The following is an 18254-nucleotide window of genomic DNA, read 5'->3' as shown; positions in this document are numbered from 1 at the left end:
GGTTTTACCGGGATCCCGCAGCCCCAAGTCGTTGTTTGTACCCCCCCAACCGACTTTTCACCCCCTTTCCCTTACCGGGACCCCCCCTCACCGGCTCCCGGTGTTTTCTCCCCCCTGGGATCCCGAGCCCCCTCCCAACCGGCAGCTCCTCCGCCCCACAGGCCAGGCCACAGCTCGTATCCAAAGTGTTTTATATATAATTTATCTGTACACACGAAGGACAAAGTACCTCAGGTCTGCGCTGGGGTGAGGGAGCCAGTGCCCCCCGCTCCGGGCTGGGGGGAAAAAAAAAAAATAAAAGGAAAAAAAAAGGCACTTCATTAGGGTTTTTTTTGCATTTAAAAGGGGGAGGGTCTTTCCCCCTCCCCTCCCCGCCACAGGCCCCCCGGAGGGGGCTGGGACCCCCGGGGGGTGAGGGGGCTGCGGAGATGCTGGGCCTGCGCCTCCCCACCCCCGCAGGCGGCACTTCAATTTGGCACATGGAGGGGGCTGGGGACCCCCCGCCCCCAAAACCCCCTGCAGTCCCTTTTCTTTTGGGGGGAGGGGGCCCGTCTCCCCTCTTTGGCACATGGGGGGGTTCAGCAAAGGGATGGGGGTTACCATGACCCCCCTCCCACAAAAAACACCCCGGTGCAGGGCTGGGAAACACCCCCTAAAACACCCGCGGAGGGGGGGCACAGGGTTAACCTCCCCACACCTCCCAACCACCTCCTTGTGTCCATTTCTCCCTTTTTTGTTTTTAAATACGTGTATTTGGGGATTTTTCCTTTTTTTCTTTTTTTTTTTTTTTTGCCTGAGCTCGGCACAGGCTGGGGGAGTCCCCGGCGTGGGGGGACACCATGGGGACCCCCCCTAACTGCCCCCAGGCCCCGCATTGAGGAAGTAGGTGGTCATCTCCCCCTTGCCCTTGACCTTGACCAGCCCCCGGCACTCCAACACGTAGCCCTTGGCAGCCAGCACCTGGTACAGGTCTGTTGTCACCTGGAGGAGGGGACACGGCGGTAAGGGGGGGTCTCTGGGCAGGGGTCCTGTGTCCCTCCCAGCCCTGACTGACCTGGATGCGGTCGGGGACCCCGGTGCTGTCCATGCGGCTCGAGACGTTGACGGTGTTGCCCCAAATGTCGTACTGGGGCTTGCGAGCCCCGATGACCCCCGCGACCACTGGGCCCATGTTCAGGCCTGGGGGGACAGGGTTGGGAGTCAGGGACCACCCCCACACTCGGGGAAGGGGGGAAAAGAGGAGTGAGGGGGGAAAAGAAGGGGTGGGGGGGTGAGATTGGAAAAGGAGAGAGAGATTGGAAAAGGAGAGAGTGACAGGGAGAAGAGGAATGTGGAGGGGGGAAAGGGGAGGTGAGAGGGGAAAAAGAGGTAAAGAGAGGTGAGGGGTGAGATTGGAAAAGGAGAGAGTGACAGGGAGAAGAGGAATGTGGAGGGGAAAAGGGAGAGATGATGGGAAAACGGGAGTTGAGAGTGGAAAGAGAGGTGAGGGGGGAAAAGAAGGGGTAGGGGTGAGACTGGAAAAGGAGAGAGTGACAGGGAGAAGAGGAATGTGGAGGGGAAAAAGGGGAGGTGAGATGGGAAAGGGGAGGTGAGAGGGGAAAAAGGGGGAAAGAAGTGAGGAGGGAAAAGAAGGGGTGGGGGATGAGATTGGAAAAGGAGAGAGTGACAGGGAGAAGAGGAATGTGGAGGGGAAAAAGTAGAGGTGATGGGGAAAGGGGAGGTGAGAGGGGAAAAGGGGAAAGAAGTGAGGAGGGAAAAGAAGGGGGTCAGGGGTGAGATCAGAAAAGGAGGGAGAGATTGGAAAAGAATGGGTGAGGGGAAAGGACAGGTGAGAGGGGAAAAAGGCCAGGAAGGAAGAAAAAGGGGTGTAAAAAGAAAAGGAGTGTGAGAGAGGAAAATGGGGTATAAAAAGGAAAAACAAGAGGTGATTGGGAAAGGGAGAGAGAGGGGAAAGGAGTGCAAGAGCCGCCAGCACAAAGCTACAAACAGCATGGGATGGCTGGAGGTGCAGAGGGGCGTGCAAGGGGCGTGCAAGGGCTCACCAATCTTCATCTGGAAGTTGTTGAAGGAGTGCTCGTTGATGTACTTCATCTGCTCCATGAGGTGCATGGCGTAGTCGGCCAGCGCCGCGATGTGGCTCCGGCCCTCGCGGTCGTAGGTGGCCGCGTTGAGCCCCGATGCCGCCATGTAGGTGCTGCCAATGGTCTTGATCTTCTCCAGCTGCCGGTACTTCTGCTCGCTGATGATCTGGGGGGACGGGCAGGGGTCACCTCGACAGGGTGATGGGTACCCCAAATCCTGCACCCCGTCCCATGAATGCTGTTCCATGGCTTTTCCAGCATTCTGCACTGTGGCTCCACCAGTGCTGCTCCACAGCCTCTCCAGCACCCCATGACCACATCCCCTGCACCCCAACCTCCTCCACAGCATTCCACAACCCCTCCAACACCTCTGTACACGATCTCCTGCATCCTGCCCCAAATATGGTGCTCTGCAGGCTCTGCATACCTGGTGCATCCCATCTTGCACCTCATTCATGGTGCTCCACAGCCTCTCCTGCAACCTGTGGCTGTTGCAATCCCTGCACCCCATCCTCATCTATGGTGCTTCACAGCTTCTCCAGCACTCCAACACCTCTGTACACGATCTCCTGCATCCTGCCCCAAATATGGTGCTCTGCAGGCTCTGCATACCTGGTGCATCCCATCTTGCACCTCATTCATGGTGCTCCACAGCCTCTCCTGCAACCCATGTCTGTGATCCCTGCACCCCATCCTCATCTGTGGTGCTTCACAGCTTCTCCAGCATCCCGTGCACTCCATCTCCTGCACCCTGTCCCCAAACCTGGTGTTCCACAGCCTCTCCAACACCCCATCTTCCTGCACCTCATCCTTGTGCACTCCATCCATGCTGCACCCATTCCTGTGGCTCCATGAAAGCTGCTCCATGGCTTCTCCAAGAGTGAAGTACATCCTGTACCTCATCCCCACTGCTCCACTGCCTTCCCATGACCCCATGACCACATTCCCTGGACCACAACCTCATCCCCACTGCTCCACAGCCTCTCCAGCACCCCACAAACCCCATCAGCTGCACCCCCTCCCCGTGCACTTCGCCCCCATGCACCCCCTTGCCCCTTCTCTGCCCCAGCACCTCATCGAAGTCAGCGATGATCTCGTTGAGCAGCCGCAGACACTCCACACCCTCGTTGTTGGCCTCCAGCTCCACGTAGAACTCGGAGAAGTTGCTGATGGAGGCGAACATGACGGCCACGCACTCGCAGGACTGGTAGTAGAGCTCGTCGTTGCGCCGCTCCCGTGCCAGAAAGTGCGCGGCCACGTCCTTGGGCAGGATGTTGTGCAGCAGCCGCCGGTTGTAGGCCTGGAGCTCCTCCATCTCCTCCTTCTCGCCCGTTGCCTGTGGGCACAGAGCCAGGTGGGAGCTGCCACAGGACCCCACGGCCTCCCCAGCATCAGGGAGGGGGTTGGTCCCAACCCCATGGACATCCCAGTCCTGGGGTGCAGGGCAAGGGTTGGTCCCAGCCCCATGGTCACCCCAGTCTTGGGGTGCAGGGAAAGGGTTGGTCCCAGCCCTGCCTTTGTGGCAGGGTGTGGGGAGGGGGGTGGTTCTGGCCCTGGACTGGTCCCTGTCCCATGACTGCCCCAGTTCTGCGGTGCAGGGAGGGTCAGTCTTGGTCTCAGGGTGGAAGGAAGGTGTTGATTCCAGCCCCATGGTCACCCCAATCCCAGGGAGCAGGGGAAGAGGCAGTTCCCATCCCATGGTCACCCCAATCCCAGGGAGCAGGGGAAGAGACAGTTCCTGTCCCATGGTCACCCCAATCCCAGGGAGCAGGGGAAGAGGCAGTTCCTGTCTCATGGTCACCCCAATCCCAGGGAGCAGGGGAAGAGACAGTTCCTGTCTCATGGTCACCCCAATCCCAGAGAGCAAGGGAAGAGACAGTTCCTGTCTCATGGTCACCCCAATCCCAGGGAGCAGGGTCAGTCCCGGTCCCACAACCCCCTCAGTTCTGGGGTGCTGAGAGGGGTCAGTCTTGTTCCAGAGTATGAGAAGGCATCAATACTGACCCCGTGGTCACCCCAGTCCTGGGGTGCAGGGAAGGGGTTGGTCCCAGTCTCAGGAGGCAGGAAAAGGGTCATTCCTAACCCCCCACACCTTGGTCATACCTGGAGCTTCCAGAGGAAGTCGAGGCGGGCGGTGGACTCGACCTGCTGCGCGTGCAGGTACAGGGCGAGCGCGAACACGGCCAGGACCACGGGGGTCACGTAGCGCAGGGCCACCTTCCCCTCTGCCGGGCTGCAGGACCCCCGGGACCCCTGAGGTGGGCTGGGGGATCTGTCCCTGCCCACCCAGAGATCCCAAACTGCACACAGTCCCCAAAGAGGCATCCAGACCCCAAAGAGGCATCCAGACCCCAAACATGCACCCAGACCCCAAACTGCACCCAGACCCCAAACTGCACCCAGACCCCAAAGAGGCATCCAGACCCCAAACATGCACCCAGACCCCAAACATGTACCCAGACCCCAAACATGCACCCAGACCCTAAACGTGCATCCAGACCCCAAACATGCATCCAGACCCCAAACATGCACCCAGACCCCAAACTGCACCCAGACCCCAAAGAGGCATCCAGACCCCAAACATGCACCCAGATCCCAAACATGCACCCAGACCCCAAACGTGCACCCAGACCCCAAACTGCACCCATACCCCAAACATGCACCCAGACCCTAAACTGCACCCAGACCCCAAACTGCACCCAGACCCCAAACATGCACCCAGACCCCAAACAGGCATCCACACCCCAAACAGGCACCCAGACCCCAAACAGGCACCCAGACCCCAAACGTGCACCCAGACCCTAAACATGCATCCAGACCCCAAACATGCAGCCAGACTCCAAACTGCAGCCAGACTCCAAACTGCAGCCAGACCCCAAACTGCAGCCAGACCCCAAGCATGTACCCCGAACCCAAACATGCACCCACCCACTCCACGGACACCAAATTTGCACTCAGAACCTAAAGTTCTCAGTCATCCACCCAGGGGAACTCCAAACATGCACCCAACCCCAAAGATTCACCCACTCATCCAAGAGACCCAAAACCTGCACTCAGATCCCAAAGATCCACCCAGACCCCAAGATGCACTCACTCCCTTCCGGGACCCCAAAGCTGCATCCAGACCCCAAACATTCACCTTCCCATCCCAAGGACCCTAAATCTGCATGGCAGACCCCAAAGATCCACTCACCCACCCAAGAAGCCCCAGATTTGCACCCAGACCCCAAAGCTGAGCCCACACCAGAGACCCTGAGGCTGTTCCCACCTCCCCAGCACTGCAGCACAGACCCCCAAGGGACCCTTCTGCTTCTGCCCACCCTCACACCCCTACCCAGGTCCCCACTGGCTCCAGTTTCCCACTCACCACTCTCCCTGGGTCACGTTGAAGGGGGGCCTGTGGGGACAGGAGCCAGGGGTCAGTGGGGTGGGGACACAGCTCCAAGGTGGGGACCCCTGGGGGACTGGGGGCACTCACAGGGCGTTGGCCAGGACCAGCAGGTCGGCGTTGTCAAAGAGGGCTGCGTGAGGCCCCTCCACCAGCAGCAGGAACGTGGCCTCGATGCCCACCATGAGCAGCAGCTTCCCGATGCTACTGATGTGCAGGAAGACGGAGCAGGCCAGCAGGCTCAGCACCACGCTGTAGCTGAAGTACTGGGGAGCACATGGTGGGGTGCAGCAGCACCCCAGGAACACCAGATGGTACCCAGGAACACCAGGTGGCACCCCTGGGATCTTTGCAGCACCCTGGGAACCCCAGATGGCACCCCAGGAACCAGGACTGGCATTCCAGGAACCCCTGTAGCACCCTTGGAATGCTGGATGGAACCCTGGGAACCCCTGTAGCACCCTGGGAATACTGGCAGACTGAGAGAATATTGCAGGCACTCCTGGAAATCCATGATGGCACCTCAGGAACCCCAGCCCTCACCCCAGGAACCCAGGATGGAACTCCTGGGGGACCCTGGACAGCACCCCAGTAACCTCTGCAGCAACTGGGAATCCCACATGGCACCCCTGGGAACACCAGCCAGCACCACAGGACTCCTGAAGCACCCCAAGAACTCCAGGAACCATGGATGGTACCCCAGGAACCCTGAATGGCACCCTGGGAACACCGGCTGGGACCCCCAAGAACTCCTTCAGCACCCCAGGGACCCCAGACAGCATTCCAGGAACCCCTGCAGCACCTCAGGAACACTGGATGGCACCCTTGGGAACCCTGGAACTCCTGCAGCACCCCAGGAATCCCAGCACCTCCCCACGCCCACAGGGACCTTGCACCCCTGGGGACACTGTGCCAGCACCCAGCAACCTCAAGGGCTCAGTGCCAGCACCCACTGAGGACCTTGGACCTGAGCGACCTGCTCCAGCACCCCGTGTGTGTGGGGACCCTGTGCTGGCACCCTGCACCCCAGTGCCAGCACTCTGGGGGACACTGAACCCTCCGGGACCCTGTGCCAGCATCCTTAGGGACACAGTGCCTGCAGGGACCCCATTCCAGCATCCTCAGGGACCCTGTGCCAGCATGTCTGGGGACACTGCACCCATGGGGACCCTGTGCCAGCACTCTGGGGGACACTAAACCCTCCGGGACCCTGTGCCAGCATCCTTAGGGACACAGTGCCTGCAGGGACCCCATTCCAGCATCCTCAGGGACCCTGTGCCAGCATGTCTGGGGACACTGCACCCATGGGGACCCTGTGCCAGCACTCTGGGGGACACTGAACCCTCCGGGACCCTGTGCCAGCATCCTTAGGGACACAGTGCCTGCAGGGACCCAATTCCAGCAGCCTGCATCCTCAGGGACCCTGTGCCAGCATGTTTGGGGACACTGCACCCATGGGGACCCCGTGCCAGCACCCTTGGGGACACAATGCCTACAGAGATCTGTGCCAGCATTCCTGGGGACATTACACCCATGGGCACCCCGTGCCAGCACCCAGGGAGGACGTGGCACAGCAGGGACCCCTGTGGGAACCATGCCCTGTGCCAGGCAGTGCCACTCACCTCGGGGAAGTCACAGGCCAGCCCGTCACCGTGGCAGGAGCCCATGGGGGTGCCCAGGGAGAAGTTGAGGGCCCGGAGCTGGCAGGGCCCCACGGACCCAGGGGTGACGTTGAGCTCACGGGCAGCACAGTCCCGCAGGGCCATGCGGCTGCAGGAGAACTGGGGGGGCAGAGGGGTGTGAGCTGGTGCCCCACAGCCCCCCAAAACCCCCCAGACCCCCTTGACCCTACCATGTTGACGAAGGCAGCGATGAAGACGAGGAGGATGGTGAAGACGGCGATGCCGGTGCTGCGGGCGCGCGACTGGACAATGCCACGGGAGAGCTGCTGCAGGGCGGAGGGGAAGACCTGGGGGGGCACCAAGGAGCCTGTCAGGCATGGCCGAGCCCCCCAAAAACCCTCCCAGCCCTCAGGTACTCACAGTGACGCAGGAGTAGATGGCACAGATGAAGAGGATGGCAGCAAGGAGGATGAAGATGCTGACGTAGACCCCGAGCATCAGCGAGGAGCTGGGGAGAGGTGGGAGGTGAGTGATGGGGTTGGGGGGTCAGAGCTGGTATTTGGGGGGGCTGCAGCACTTACTGGGGGAACACCAGGATCTGGAGGCAGCAGATGAAGCAGAAGACCAGGAGGGTACAGGCCACGTAGCCACCAAAACGGTCATCGACCTTCTTGGAGTACTGAGGAGACAGGGGCAGGTGGGATGGTTGGATGGAGAGAGGGGGAACCCCACGGGGATCCCAAGGGAAGAATGGAGGTGGGACTGAGGGGACACCAGTGGATGGGATGGAGAGGAATGAGGGGAACCTGGGGGACAGGATGGAGGGAAATGGGAAGACCCCAAAGGATGCAGATGAAGGGGGACTGGGAACATCCCAGAGGATGGGATGGAGGGGGACAGGGGAACCCCAAAGGGTGGGATAGAGGGGAACAGGGAACCGCAGGGGATGCAAGAAATGGGATGGAGGGAAAAGGGGGGACCCCAAAGTGGGGGGAAGAAGGGGACAGGAAGACCCTGGGGCATGGGATGGAGGGGGATGGGGGGGACTCCAGGGATGCAGGGAGGGGATCCCAGGGGATGGGAGGGGACAGGAGGGACCCCAGAAGAGGGGAGGGGACAGGGGGGATCCCAGGGGATGGGAGGGGACAGGAGGGACCCCAGAAGAGGGGAGGGGACAGGGGGGATCCCAGGGGATGGGAGGGGACAGGAGGGACCCCAGAAGAGGGGAGGGGACAGGGGGGATCCCAGGGGATGGGAGGGGACAGGAGGGACCCCAGAAGAGGGGAGGGGACAGGGGGGATCCCAGGGGATGGGAGGGGACAGGGGCAACCCCAGGGGATGGAATGGAGGAGATGCGGCTGAGAAGGTGGACAGACCATGAAACCAGCACAGAGAAGACCCCAAGGGATGGAGGAGAGATGGGAGGACAAAGATGCTGATGGGGCCAGGGCAGAGGGGACTTCAAGAGACAGATGGAATGGTGGGTCCAGAACAAAGGGAACAGAGGGCCACCCAACCTTCTTCTCCAGCTCAGGGGTCTGAAAGGTGAGCAGGAACTTCTTGACGTGGTCCTTGCGGAGCTGGTCAATGCTGCGGGCGTCGATGGCCCGGCTCAGGAACTCATCCACCTCGTCCTCAGGGTTGAGGGCCTCCTGGGCACCACGGCTGGGGAATGGGGGGGTCAGGACCCTCCCAGGCTCCCAGCTCTGCCCCAGGGAGGGGCTGGCCATGACCCCCCCAGCAGCCCTGCATGGGAACACTTACTTGTCCTTGCTGGAGTCATCGATGCCCTGGGAGACACAAGGGAGGTGTCAGAGACACTGACATGGCTGGGGGCAACCCTCATGAGTGACAAGGACGTGGGACACCCCCCCAGGGTCACCCAGGATGGGGGAGAAAGTTCTAGGGGTAAATGGAGCAGGGGGGGTCCCCAAGGGTTTTTGGCAAGGACCAAGAGGGTCCCTGGGGTCTGCAAAGGGAAGAGGGAGGGGTCTAAGGGGGATGTCTAACACCAGTGAGGATGGGAGACCCCTGAGTGTGCCCAGGATTGATGAGAACAAGGAGGATCTCCAAGGTCTGCTGAGCACCAGGGGCCACCCAGGAGCTCCCTGAGGCCTGCAGACAGCGGAGGAAGCCACGAGGGCTGTGGGCAGGGCTGGGGAAGCCTCTGACAGCCACGGAAGGGCAGCGAGTGGCTGATAGCACCGTGGTGAGGGTGCCCCGTGCCCAATGCCCTCCCGGGGCTGCTCACCATCTGCCGGAAGGCCTTGGAGTCCTTGGTGCGGGAGAAGGAGCGCTCGGGCACCCAGCGTGGCACCAGCCCCTCGGTGGAGTTGGCACGAGTGCGCTGCAGCTTGGCCAGGATGGCTTTCTCCTCCTTCTACAGGGTGACACAGAGCCATGAGGGGGTGACCCCAGCTTTCCCACGCCCCTGCTGCCCCTCAGACCACCCCCAACTCACGCGCTTCTGGCTACAGCCGACGATGAGGAAGGTCTCGATGTTGTGCTCCTTGAGGTAGGCGTTGCGCTCGCCCCCGTGGCCCGGCTCCACCTCATAGTCCCCGTTCAGGTACTGCAGCGTTGCCCAGGTGATGTGGATGCGCCTGGGCAGGGGGGCATGAAGCTGCTGAGCCCTCCCTGCCCAGCGCCCCCCACCCCGGACCCCCATCCCAGCCCCTCCTGCCCGGCTCACCCAGCTTTGCCACCCGCTTCCATGTGGTTGGCGAGGGTGACGTCGTTGGACCAGACATCGAACTGCCACTTGCGCAGCCCCAGCACGCCGCAGTGAACCCGCCCGCTGTGGATGCCCACGCGCATGTTCACGTTCACCCCCGTCACCTCGCGCACCAGCCTGCGGGTGGCACCGGCACCGTGTCACCCCCGGGCACTGCGTGGCACCCCCGGGTGCCTTGAAGCACCCCCAAGCAGCCCTTGGCCTTTCAGGAGTCCCAGGCACCACAGCAACCCACTGGCACCAGAGACCTCATGGCACTCCCAGGCACCCCAAGGCCTTTTGGGATTCCCAGACACCGCAGCACCCCAAGGCAACCCAAAGGACCACTGCACTCACAGGCACCTGCGATACCACGGCCCACCCAGGCACCCCATGGCACCTCCAAGCACCCTATGGCACCCTCAACCACCCCATGGCACTCTCCATGGCACCCCCAAGCACCCTATGGCTCCCTCAACCACCCCATGGCACCCCCAAGCACTGTATGGTACCCTCAACTACCCCATGTCATCCCCAAGCACCCTATGGCACCTTCAAGCACCCTACGGCACCCCCAAGAACCCTATGGCACCCTCCATGGCACCCCCAAGCATCCCATGGCACACCTAGGCACTGTGACCCAGACTGGTGAGTACTGGGAATGTGCCAGCACCAGGAATGGGACCTGTCCCCCAAGCTGTGGTGGCACCTGGGACTTGCCAAAATTGCAAGCCTCCCTCAAGCTGCACTGGCACCAAGGACACACCAGTAGCAGACACAGCTCCTCAGGGTTGTGGTGGCACTTGGGACACGCCAGCCCAGGAGATGCCATCCCCCACATTGTGATGGCATCGGGGACACACCAGCACCAGGGTTGGATGCAGCCCTCCAAACTGTGGTGGCACCAGAGATGTGCCAGCCCAGGGGATGGGCACAGCAGGGTCAGGTGCAGCCCCCTGAGCTGTGGTGGCACTGGGGACGGGCACTGTCCCCGCTCTGCCCCACTCACGAGATGGCCTCGATCATGTCCACGCCCATCTCCACGCAGCAGTGAGCGTGGTCCCCGCGCGCCTCCGGCAGCCCCGACACGCAGTAGTAGCAGTCCCCCAGGATCTTGATGCGCAGGCAGTGGTTCTCCTGGGGGGGCACGAGCAGCTTAGGAGGGCTCCAGGACCCCCCCAAAGTCCCCCAGCCCCTCCACTCACCGCAGCCAGCTTGTCAAAGCGGGCAAAGAGCTCGTTGAGTGTCATCACCAACTCCTGCGCCGTGCACTGCGAGGCCAGGCTGGTGAAGCCCTCAATGTCCGCGAAGAGGATGCTGCCAGAAGGAAGAGCACGGGCTGGGCACAGCCCACACGCTGCCCCAGACACCCTCCCCTGGTGATGCCTCCCCCAAAGCACCCCCACACCCCCGTCCCCACAGTACCTGACGTTGTCATGCTTCTGGATGTAGATCTTGTGGAACATCATGTCCTCCTTCTTGGTGTTGATGTCCTCCTTCATCTCCATGGCCACGTGCTGTGGCAGCACTGACAGCAGCAGCCGCTCCTGCAGCCAGAGCAGCCCCGTCAGCAGGGCCGGGGTGCTGCTGGACCCCCAGCTCAGCACGGGGACCCCCCGGGATCCCCCGTCCCACCTGCTGGCGGTTCTCCCGCTGGAGGTGCAGGCGTGCCTGGATGTAGCCACGGGTCTCCTGGAAGGCCTGGCGCTGCGACACCTCGGCCGGGTAGTGGGTGCAGACCCCCACCACGTTGGTGCAGAGGAAGATCAGGGCATTGGCGCTGAGCTGGGGGGGGAGGTGGGCTCAGTGTGACCACCTGGGGACCCCCAGCCAGCTCTGCCACCCTCCTCTGCAGCACAGAGCCTTGGCTTTGGTATGGTGGGAGCTGCTAAGGGGAGGAGAGGGGGCTGCAAAGAGGGGAGTGTGGGAACATGGGGGCTCAGGGCAGGGGGGACATGGGGGTTCTGGGACACAGGGCAAGGAGGATGCAGGGGACAGGGTCAGGGGGATGTGGGGCACCAAAGGACGTGGGAAAACAGGGCAAGAGGGCTGCAGGGACATGGGGGACTTGAGGCTGTGAGAAACCAGGGAATAGGGGATGCAGGGAGCTGGGGACACAGGATGGGGGGCAAAGGGGACATGGGGACAGAGGGTAGGTGGGGCAAAGGGGACATGGGATAGGGGGATCACAGGGGCCTGAGGACACAGGGTAGGGTGGCAGAGGGGACTTTGGGACACAGGGGACATGCATAGGGTGAATGTGGAGGACCTGGAGAGCCAGGGCAAGGGGGAACGTGGGGATGTGGGGATGTAGAAAACCAGAGCAGGGGGGATCTGAGGATACAGGAGCCAGGGGTGCATGGGGGCCTGGAGCGTGGGGGTCATGGGGACGCCCTCGGGAAGCAGAGGAAGTCAGAAAGCGGAGATGACTGCGGAGGGAGCTGCGGTTTCCCCCGTCCCCATCCCCCGGGACCGGGGCCAGGGCTATTTATAGCGCTCCAGCACACTGGGACACTGGGAGCAGAGGCCTCACATCCCCTCCCCGGCCCCATCGCATCCCCCGGAGCCGCATCGCTCCTGCCCTGAAGGGGTGAACCCTCCCCAGGGGGGCGGCCCTTCCCGTGACCCCGCTGGCCTCGGATGTCATTGTGTTCCTCGCCCTGTGCCCCGCGGGGACAGCACGTGGCCCTGGCCCTGGCCAGGCAGGGCGAGGGTGACGGTGACGAGTGGCTCTGCTCAAGGAGGGGGAGCTGCTGGGGCTGGGAACACGCGGCCACAGCGATGGGGGACCCCTCTGCACCCCCTGTGCGAGCAGCACCCCACTGGGAGCGCCCACCACCTCAGAGGGGCACGACAGGGGACACTGGCAGCGTCCCAGCCCCCCTGGGTGACAGCCACTCCCCTGCCCTGGTGCCCTGGGCTTGCATCCCTCCTCGGGGGTTTCCGCCAACCCTACAACGGGGGCTTTGTGGGCGCCCCTTCCTCCCGGTGCAGCCCACAATGCTGGGTCTGTGCCGGCATGAGGGGCCCACCCTGCCCCACCACGGGACCCCAGCATGGCACCTCCCCTATCCCCGGGCAGCCAAGGGGCCCTCCTGCATCTAGAACTTTCCACCAAGCACAAAAAAAAAAAATTCCCAAATTTACAGAGCGGGATGCAGGGATGGGAAGTCCCACCTGCAGGTGGGCGTGACCCAGCCCCTCTCAGGTGTGTCCCCAGCCCCTCTCAGGTGTGTCCCTACCTGCTTCCAGAGGAAGGGGTCGGCAGCGTTGCGGTGCCAGGCGATGGCGAGGTGCAGGGCGGAGAGCAGGACCCCGGCCAGCACGGCCGCCCGCATCCGCACGGGCAGCAGCGTGTAGGTGATGTAGATGAAGAAAACGCTCCACCAAACGCCCTCGGCCGCGCTTCGGGGAGCCACGGCCACCGTCCCCAGCGCCTGCACCCCGGCCAGCAGCCCCAGCACCACGTAGCTCACCACCCACATGTAGTCCTGGGGGAAGGCGCTGCGGCTGCACAGCACCATGAGGAGCAGGAACAGCGCCGTGGCACCGGCCAGCGCGGCGGCCGCCGGCACGTGGGGGGCACCGGGCAGGCAGAGGAAGAGCAGCATCACCCCACAAACCAGCACCAGCACCCCCATCAGCACCGTCAGGCTGCTCTGGTTCATCTGGAAGAAGTAGCGCTGGTAAAGCCGCTCCAGTTTGGCCGACTGGAAGCGTTTGGAGCGGAAAACCTGGAGCAGGCGCCGCCAGCACTCGCCGGCCGAGGGCCGCCCCCCATGTCCCCCGGCTCCCTTCGGCCCCTTGGCCTCGCCGTCCTCCAAGCCTGTGTCCACCGATTTGAGTCCCAGGTCGCCCGCGGGCCCCTTCTTGCCGTAGTGATCCTCCTGCCAAGTGCAGCGCAGCCCCCGGGCGGGTCCCGCAGCCCGCTCCATCTCAGGGTCCTGCAGGCAGCTCATGTAGCGGGGGCCGCAGAGGCCGGCTCGGGGCCGGGGGCCCTTCTTGCCGTTGCGCTCCCCCCATGCCGTCTTCCGCTCGTCCACCTTGGGCACCAGGATGCCGCTGAACCACGACATGCTGCGGGCACCGAGGAGGGGTCAGCGCTTGGGCCCCCACCCTGGCGCCCCAACAGAGACCCCGGTGTCCACGGGGGTGCGAGGCCGGGCAAGGAGTGGGGGGTCCTGATGTCCCCACCGCCACCCTCGGGATGCAGAGCCCAAGTCCCAGCTCCCCCACTGCCCCCATGGCCCCTCCAGTGCTGGGTGCCCGGTGCCCCAGTGTCCCGGTGCCAGAATCCCGGTGCACAGCACTGGGTTCCCGGTGTCGGGTTCCCGTTGTCCCGGTGCCCGGTGTCCTGGTGCCCGGTGCGTGGCCCTGCCGAGGCCGCCCCGAGCCCGCCCTTCCCGGTGCAGCGACCTGCGACAAAGCTGGGACCGACCCGGGCGTCCCGGCCCTGTTTGTCTTGAACGGCGGCCAACGGGTTTTACCGGGCACGACCGCCCCGGGGCACCGGGAACCAGCCGGGACGTGGCAGCCGGTCCCTGCTCTGGGCGAGCGGCGGTGGAGAACGGCCACCGGGAAGGGCCGGCCCCGGTGGCGGCGGCCGCCTCCCTCCTCCCCTCCCTCCCCGCTCCGGGCACGGGAGCCCCGCCGAGCCCGGCCCGTACACCGGGACCCACCAGCGCCCTCCGGCCGCCGCACCGGACGCTCCCACCGCACCGGCAGCTCCCGCCGCACCGGACCCCGCCGAGCACCGCGCAGCCCCCCGGGGCCGCACCGCTCCCGCCGCCCGGGGGCCCAGCCCGGTGTCGCCCCCCCCCCCCCCATCNACTTGCACACCCACCCCGGTGCCCCCGGTGCCTTCCCCCCGCACATCCCGGGGCCCCCCTTGCACACGCACGCACAAACCCTTGCACGCGGGTTTTCCGTGCTGCACACACAGACATTGCACATGCACACCCTCCTCGGACATTTACACGCCCTTGCACACTCAGGCGGCCCCGTTATGCACTCACTCACACATCAACCCCTCTATATTTGTGTGCAAACACACGAATCCCTGTGTTTACACACCTGTGCAACCCCCAGGCACAGCAGGTGCGGCTGCACACACGCGGCTTGCACACGCAGCCCTTGCACACCCACCCCTTGCACACACTCACAGGGGCACACACCCCCGTTGCTCACACCTCACACACACCGCCTTGCACACACGCGTACACCTACCCCTTGCACACTCACCTTTACACATACACAGCCCTTACACACTCACAGCCCCCACCTTCACACACACAGCCCTTGCACACCCCCGTTATATCCTCCTTACACACAGCCCCCCTTGCATGCACGCTCACCCTTACACACTCACAGCCCCCTTGCACGCACACTGACCCACTCCTTACACACTCACAGCCCCCACCTTCACACACACAGCCCTTGCACACTCCCGTTATATCCTTCTTACACACAGCCCCCCCCTCGCACGCACCTTCACCCTGACACATCCCTTACACAATCACAGCTCCCTTGCACGCACACTGACCCACCCCTTACACACTCACAGCCCCCTTGCACGCACCCTCACCCTGACCCACTCCTTACACACTCACAGCCCCCACCTTCACACACACAGCCCTTGCACACTCCCGTTATATCCTTCTTACACACAGCCCCCCCCTCGCACGCACCTTCACCCTGACACATCCCTTACACAATCACAGCTCCCTTGCACGCACACTGACCCACTCCTTACCACTCCTTACACACTCACTGCCCCCTTGTTTGCACACACACCTTCACCCACTCCTTACACACTCACAGCTCCCTTGTTTGCACACACACCCTGACCCACCCCTTACACACTCACAGCCCCCTTGCACGCACCCTAATCCACTCCTTACAGATTCACACCCCCCTTGTTCGCACACACACCCCCCTTGCCGATGCCCCCCCATTTCCACGCGCCCCCATTGGCACAGGGCACCCCTCACTGCCATCCCCAGCCCCCCGTACCCCACGGGTGCCCGTGGCACCGGCCCTGCCCTCCCCCCGTGGCAGAACCTCCCCGTGCCCCCCTTCCCTCCCCCGCAGCGGCGGCGCCGGGCCCCGGGGAGCGCTGATTAATCATTAATTAGGAGCCGCCGGCGGGGCCGTGTCCCTGCGGCCCCACGCGGAAGTCCCGCCGCGCGGGGGGTGGGGGGGCCGTGCTGGGGCTCCGGGGGGCTCCGGGGGCTCCGGTAGCACCCCCGGCCCGCTGTCCCCTCCTGCCCCTCCGGTCCGGAACCGGGCAGCACCGTGGGCACGGCGGGGGCACGGGGCGTGGGGTGGGTGGGCTGCAGCCCCCCCCGGCCCCGCCTGCCCCACGCGGGAGTCTCTGGGGGCGTAACCCCGCGGTGGAGGGGTGATGCCCCGGCGTGGGGGTGGCAAATGAACCGTGGAAGGGGCACGGCGACAGCGGGAGCGGCCCCGGTGCGATGCGGGCGGAGGGGCTCGGGCTCCCGCATCCCCGCACACGCGTGGGCAGGGCTGCGGCGGCCCCGGGGGGCTCCCCGTGCCCGGTACCGCGCGGCCGGTCACCGCAGCACTGCGGGTTGTGGGCAGGGTCCGCTGCCGGTGCCTCCCGGTGGCTGCCCGGCTGCGGTGGCGGGGGCGGGGACGGCCGGGACGCCCCGGCGGCCCCGTGTGATGCGGAGAGCGGCAGTGGCGGTGGCGGCGCGGCCCTTCCCCGCGGAGCGCCGCGGTCCGGTGTGGGGCTGCCCCGCCGGGATCCCCGGGGCTCCGGTGGGTGCCGCCGGGGATGTCAGCCCCGGCGCAGCCTGACGCTTCCGGCTCCTTCCAGGTGAGCAGAACCGGAGCCCTCCCGGCCGTCGCGGGCCCCGTGCGGCCCGGTTCGGTTCTGCCCGCAGAGCCGGGGGCCGCCGGTGGCGGCTCCGCGGCGGGGCCGAGCCGCCCGGAGCCGCCCGGTGCTCACCGCCCGCTCTCGCCGCAGAGCCCCCGGAGGCTCCCGAAGCGCAAGAGCCGCTTCAAGCGCTCGGACGGCAGCACCTCGTCCGACACCACCTCCAGCATCCTCCGCAGGCAGGTGAGCGGGCCGGCACCGGCACCTACACCGGCACCGAGACCGGCACCGGGGCGGGGCAGCCCCGCCAGCCCCGGCTCCGCCGCTGCTGCGGCTCCGCATTAAAGCACGGAGCTGGGGTGGGGAGCGGGGAGCGGCCGAGCGTCTCCCACCCCAACCTCCGCACTGGAGGGAGCTCGGGGGCCGCCTCCGCCCCGCCGCTCCCCGGGGACCGGGGCTGGGCGCCGGCACCGGGCGCCGGTAGCATCGCAACAGCCGCTCCCCGCGGCTAAAAATAGCGAGTGCTGCGTCAGGGCCGGGCCGGCGGCGGGCACCGGCACTGCGGCGCGGGGGGCGGCCCCGGGAAACTGAGGCAGCGGAAGGGGAACGGGCCAGGCGGGGCTGTAGAAGGGGCCGCGGGGCTCCCCTCCCGCTCCCTCAACCGGCACCGGGCCGCTGCCCGGGAGAGGCACGGAGCTCCCCGCCGCCCCCCAGCCGCTGCTTCGGTTTCCTGCGGCCCCGAGCTGCGCCCCCTGCCCGGCCGCCGGCGGGTGAGCGGTACCGGGGAGGCTCACGGAGGGCGGGGGGTTCCTGCCGGGGCGGCCGCAGGAGGCGCAGAGCGGCCGGAGCATCCCGCTTCCTTGGCGGGGTAGCACCTGCTGTTCCGGTACTCCCCGGTACCCCCGGGGACCCCGTGACCCGGCCCAGCACCCGGCGCGGCCCCTTCAGCACCTCGGAGAGGGCCCGGCTGGGCCCCGCCATGTGCCCGGTACCGGGCCCCGCGCTCGGTGCCTGGTGCCCGGTGCAGGTCTCCGCGGCCGGTCCCGCCGCTGTCCGAAGCCCCCACCCCGCCGTGCGCTGCCCCGATGTCCCCGGGCCGGCCGTGAGCTGTCCCGGGCCGGTCCCGCTGCGCGGTAACGGGGCGGGCCGGCCCGGTCCCCCGGGGCCCGTCGCTACCAGGGCTCGCCCTGCAGACGGGGCTGCTGCCGGCTCGGGGCAGGACCGGAGCCGCTGCACCGGAGCATGGAGGTACCCACCGGGACCCCCCCCGCCGCCGCCCCGGAGCGCCGAGCTGCGCGCTGCGGGAGCTGCACGGCCCCTCCGCCGCTGCCCCGGGACTCCGCTCTCACCCGGAGCTCTCTTAGCAAACTCTCCCCCCCCTCCCGGGACACCGGGAGCTGCGCCGCCGACCCGTCCGGCTGCAGCTCCCCGGCACCGCTCGGGTCTCCCGGCTGCCAGCGCAGCCCCCCACCGGAGAGGGGCCGGAACCCCCCGCCAGCACCGGCAAGGGGGAACGGCGACCCCCAACACACATCCGCCCACCCACTCCCCCCGGGCTGAGCGGCGGGGGCGGCTCCGTGCGGCCCGGGGGGGCGGTGGGAGGCGGGGGCGG

General features: G+C 65.4%; 2 protein-coding genes across 3 annotated transcripts in view; one reads left to right on the top strand and one right to left on the bottom strand.

Annotated features, from left to right (window-relative positions):
• Positions 1 to 313: 313 nt before the first annotated feature.
• On the bottom strand, positions 314 to 13999 carry ADCY6 (adenylate cyclase 6). Its single transcript, XM_039703237.1, has 21 exons — positions 13047 to 13999; positions 11440 to 11589; positions 11230 to 11351; positions 11010 to 11121; positions 10814 to 10941; positions 9784 to 9942; positions 9553 to 9694; positions 9343 to 9471; positions 8856 to 8881; positions 8609 to 8756; positions 7673 to 7770; positions 7512 to 7599; positions 7322 to 7438; positions 7092 to 7250; positions 5560 to 5735; positions 5449 to 5478; positions 4185 to 4314; positions 3154 to 3417; positions 2043 to 2247; positions 1055 to 1179; positions 314 to 981 (listed from the first exon to the last, which is right to left on the bottom strand). Exons 1-21 carry the CDS (start codon positions 13878 to 13880, stop codon positions 853 to 855), a joined length of 3471 nt encoding a protein of 1156 aa, XP_039559171.1. The 5' UTR covers positions 13881 to 13999; the 3' UTR covers positions 314 to 852.
• Positions 14000 to 16451: 2452 nt separating this feature from the next.
• CACNB3 (calcium voltage-gated channel auxiliary subunit beta 3) overlaps positions 16452 to 18254 on the top strand; it is a 7092-nt gene continuing 5289 nt past the window's right edge. The window contains exons 1-2 of one of the 2 annotated variants that reach the window (XM_039703249.1): positions 16452 to 16642; positions 16793 to 16885. In XM_039703249.1, coding sequence (XP_039559183.1) covers positions 16601 to 16642; positions 16793 to 16885 — 135 coding nt within the window. In that variant the 5' untranslated portion in view covers positions 16452 to 16600. Of the gene's footprint in view, positions 16643 to 16792; positions 16886 to 17867; positions 17891 to 18254 lie in introns of those variants that run through there. The other variant, XM_039703251.1, reaches the window with a different exon arrangement.

Source organism: Passer montanus, unplaced genomic scaffold, assembly GCF_014805655.1.
Source record: "Passer montanus isolate IOZ18808 unplaced genomic scaffold, ASM1480565v1 scaffold161, whole genome shotgun sequence".
In the NCBI taxonomy this organism is placed as follows: Eukaryota; Metazoa; Chordata; class Aves; order Passeriformes; family Passeridae; genus Passer; species Passer montanus.
The sequence above is the reverse complement of the archived record's forward strand: the minus strand, read 5'-3'. Positions and strand labels throughout refer to the sequence as shown.

What these genes read in the sequence shown, in the direction of transcription:
- ADCY6 (XM_039703237.1), bottom strand. Translation starts at nt 13,880, where the DNA reads ATGTCGTGGTTCAGCGGCATCCTGGTGCCCAAGGTGGACGAGCGGAAG. An exon ending in ACCCCTTCCTCTGGAAGCAG is followed by an intron (nt 11,590 to 13,046) that starts GTAGGGACACAC and finishes CTCCCCCCCCAG; the next exon opens with CTCAGCGCCAATGCCCTGAT. An exon ending in GATGACTCCAGCAAGGACAA is followed by an intron (nt 8,757 to 8,855) that starts GTAAGTGTTCCC and finishes CCCATTCCCCAG; the next exon opens with CCGTGGTGCCCAGGAGGCCC.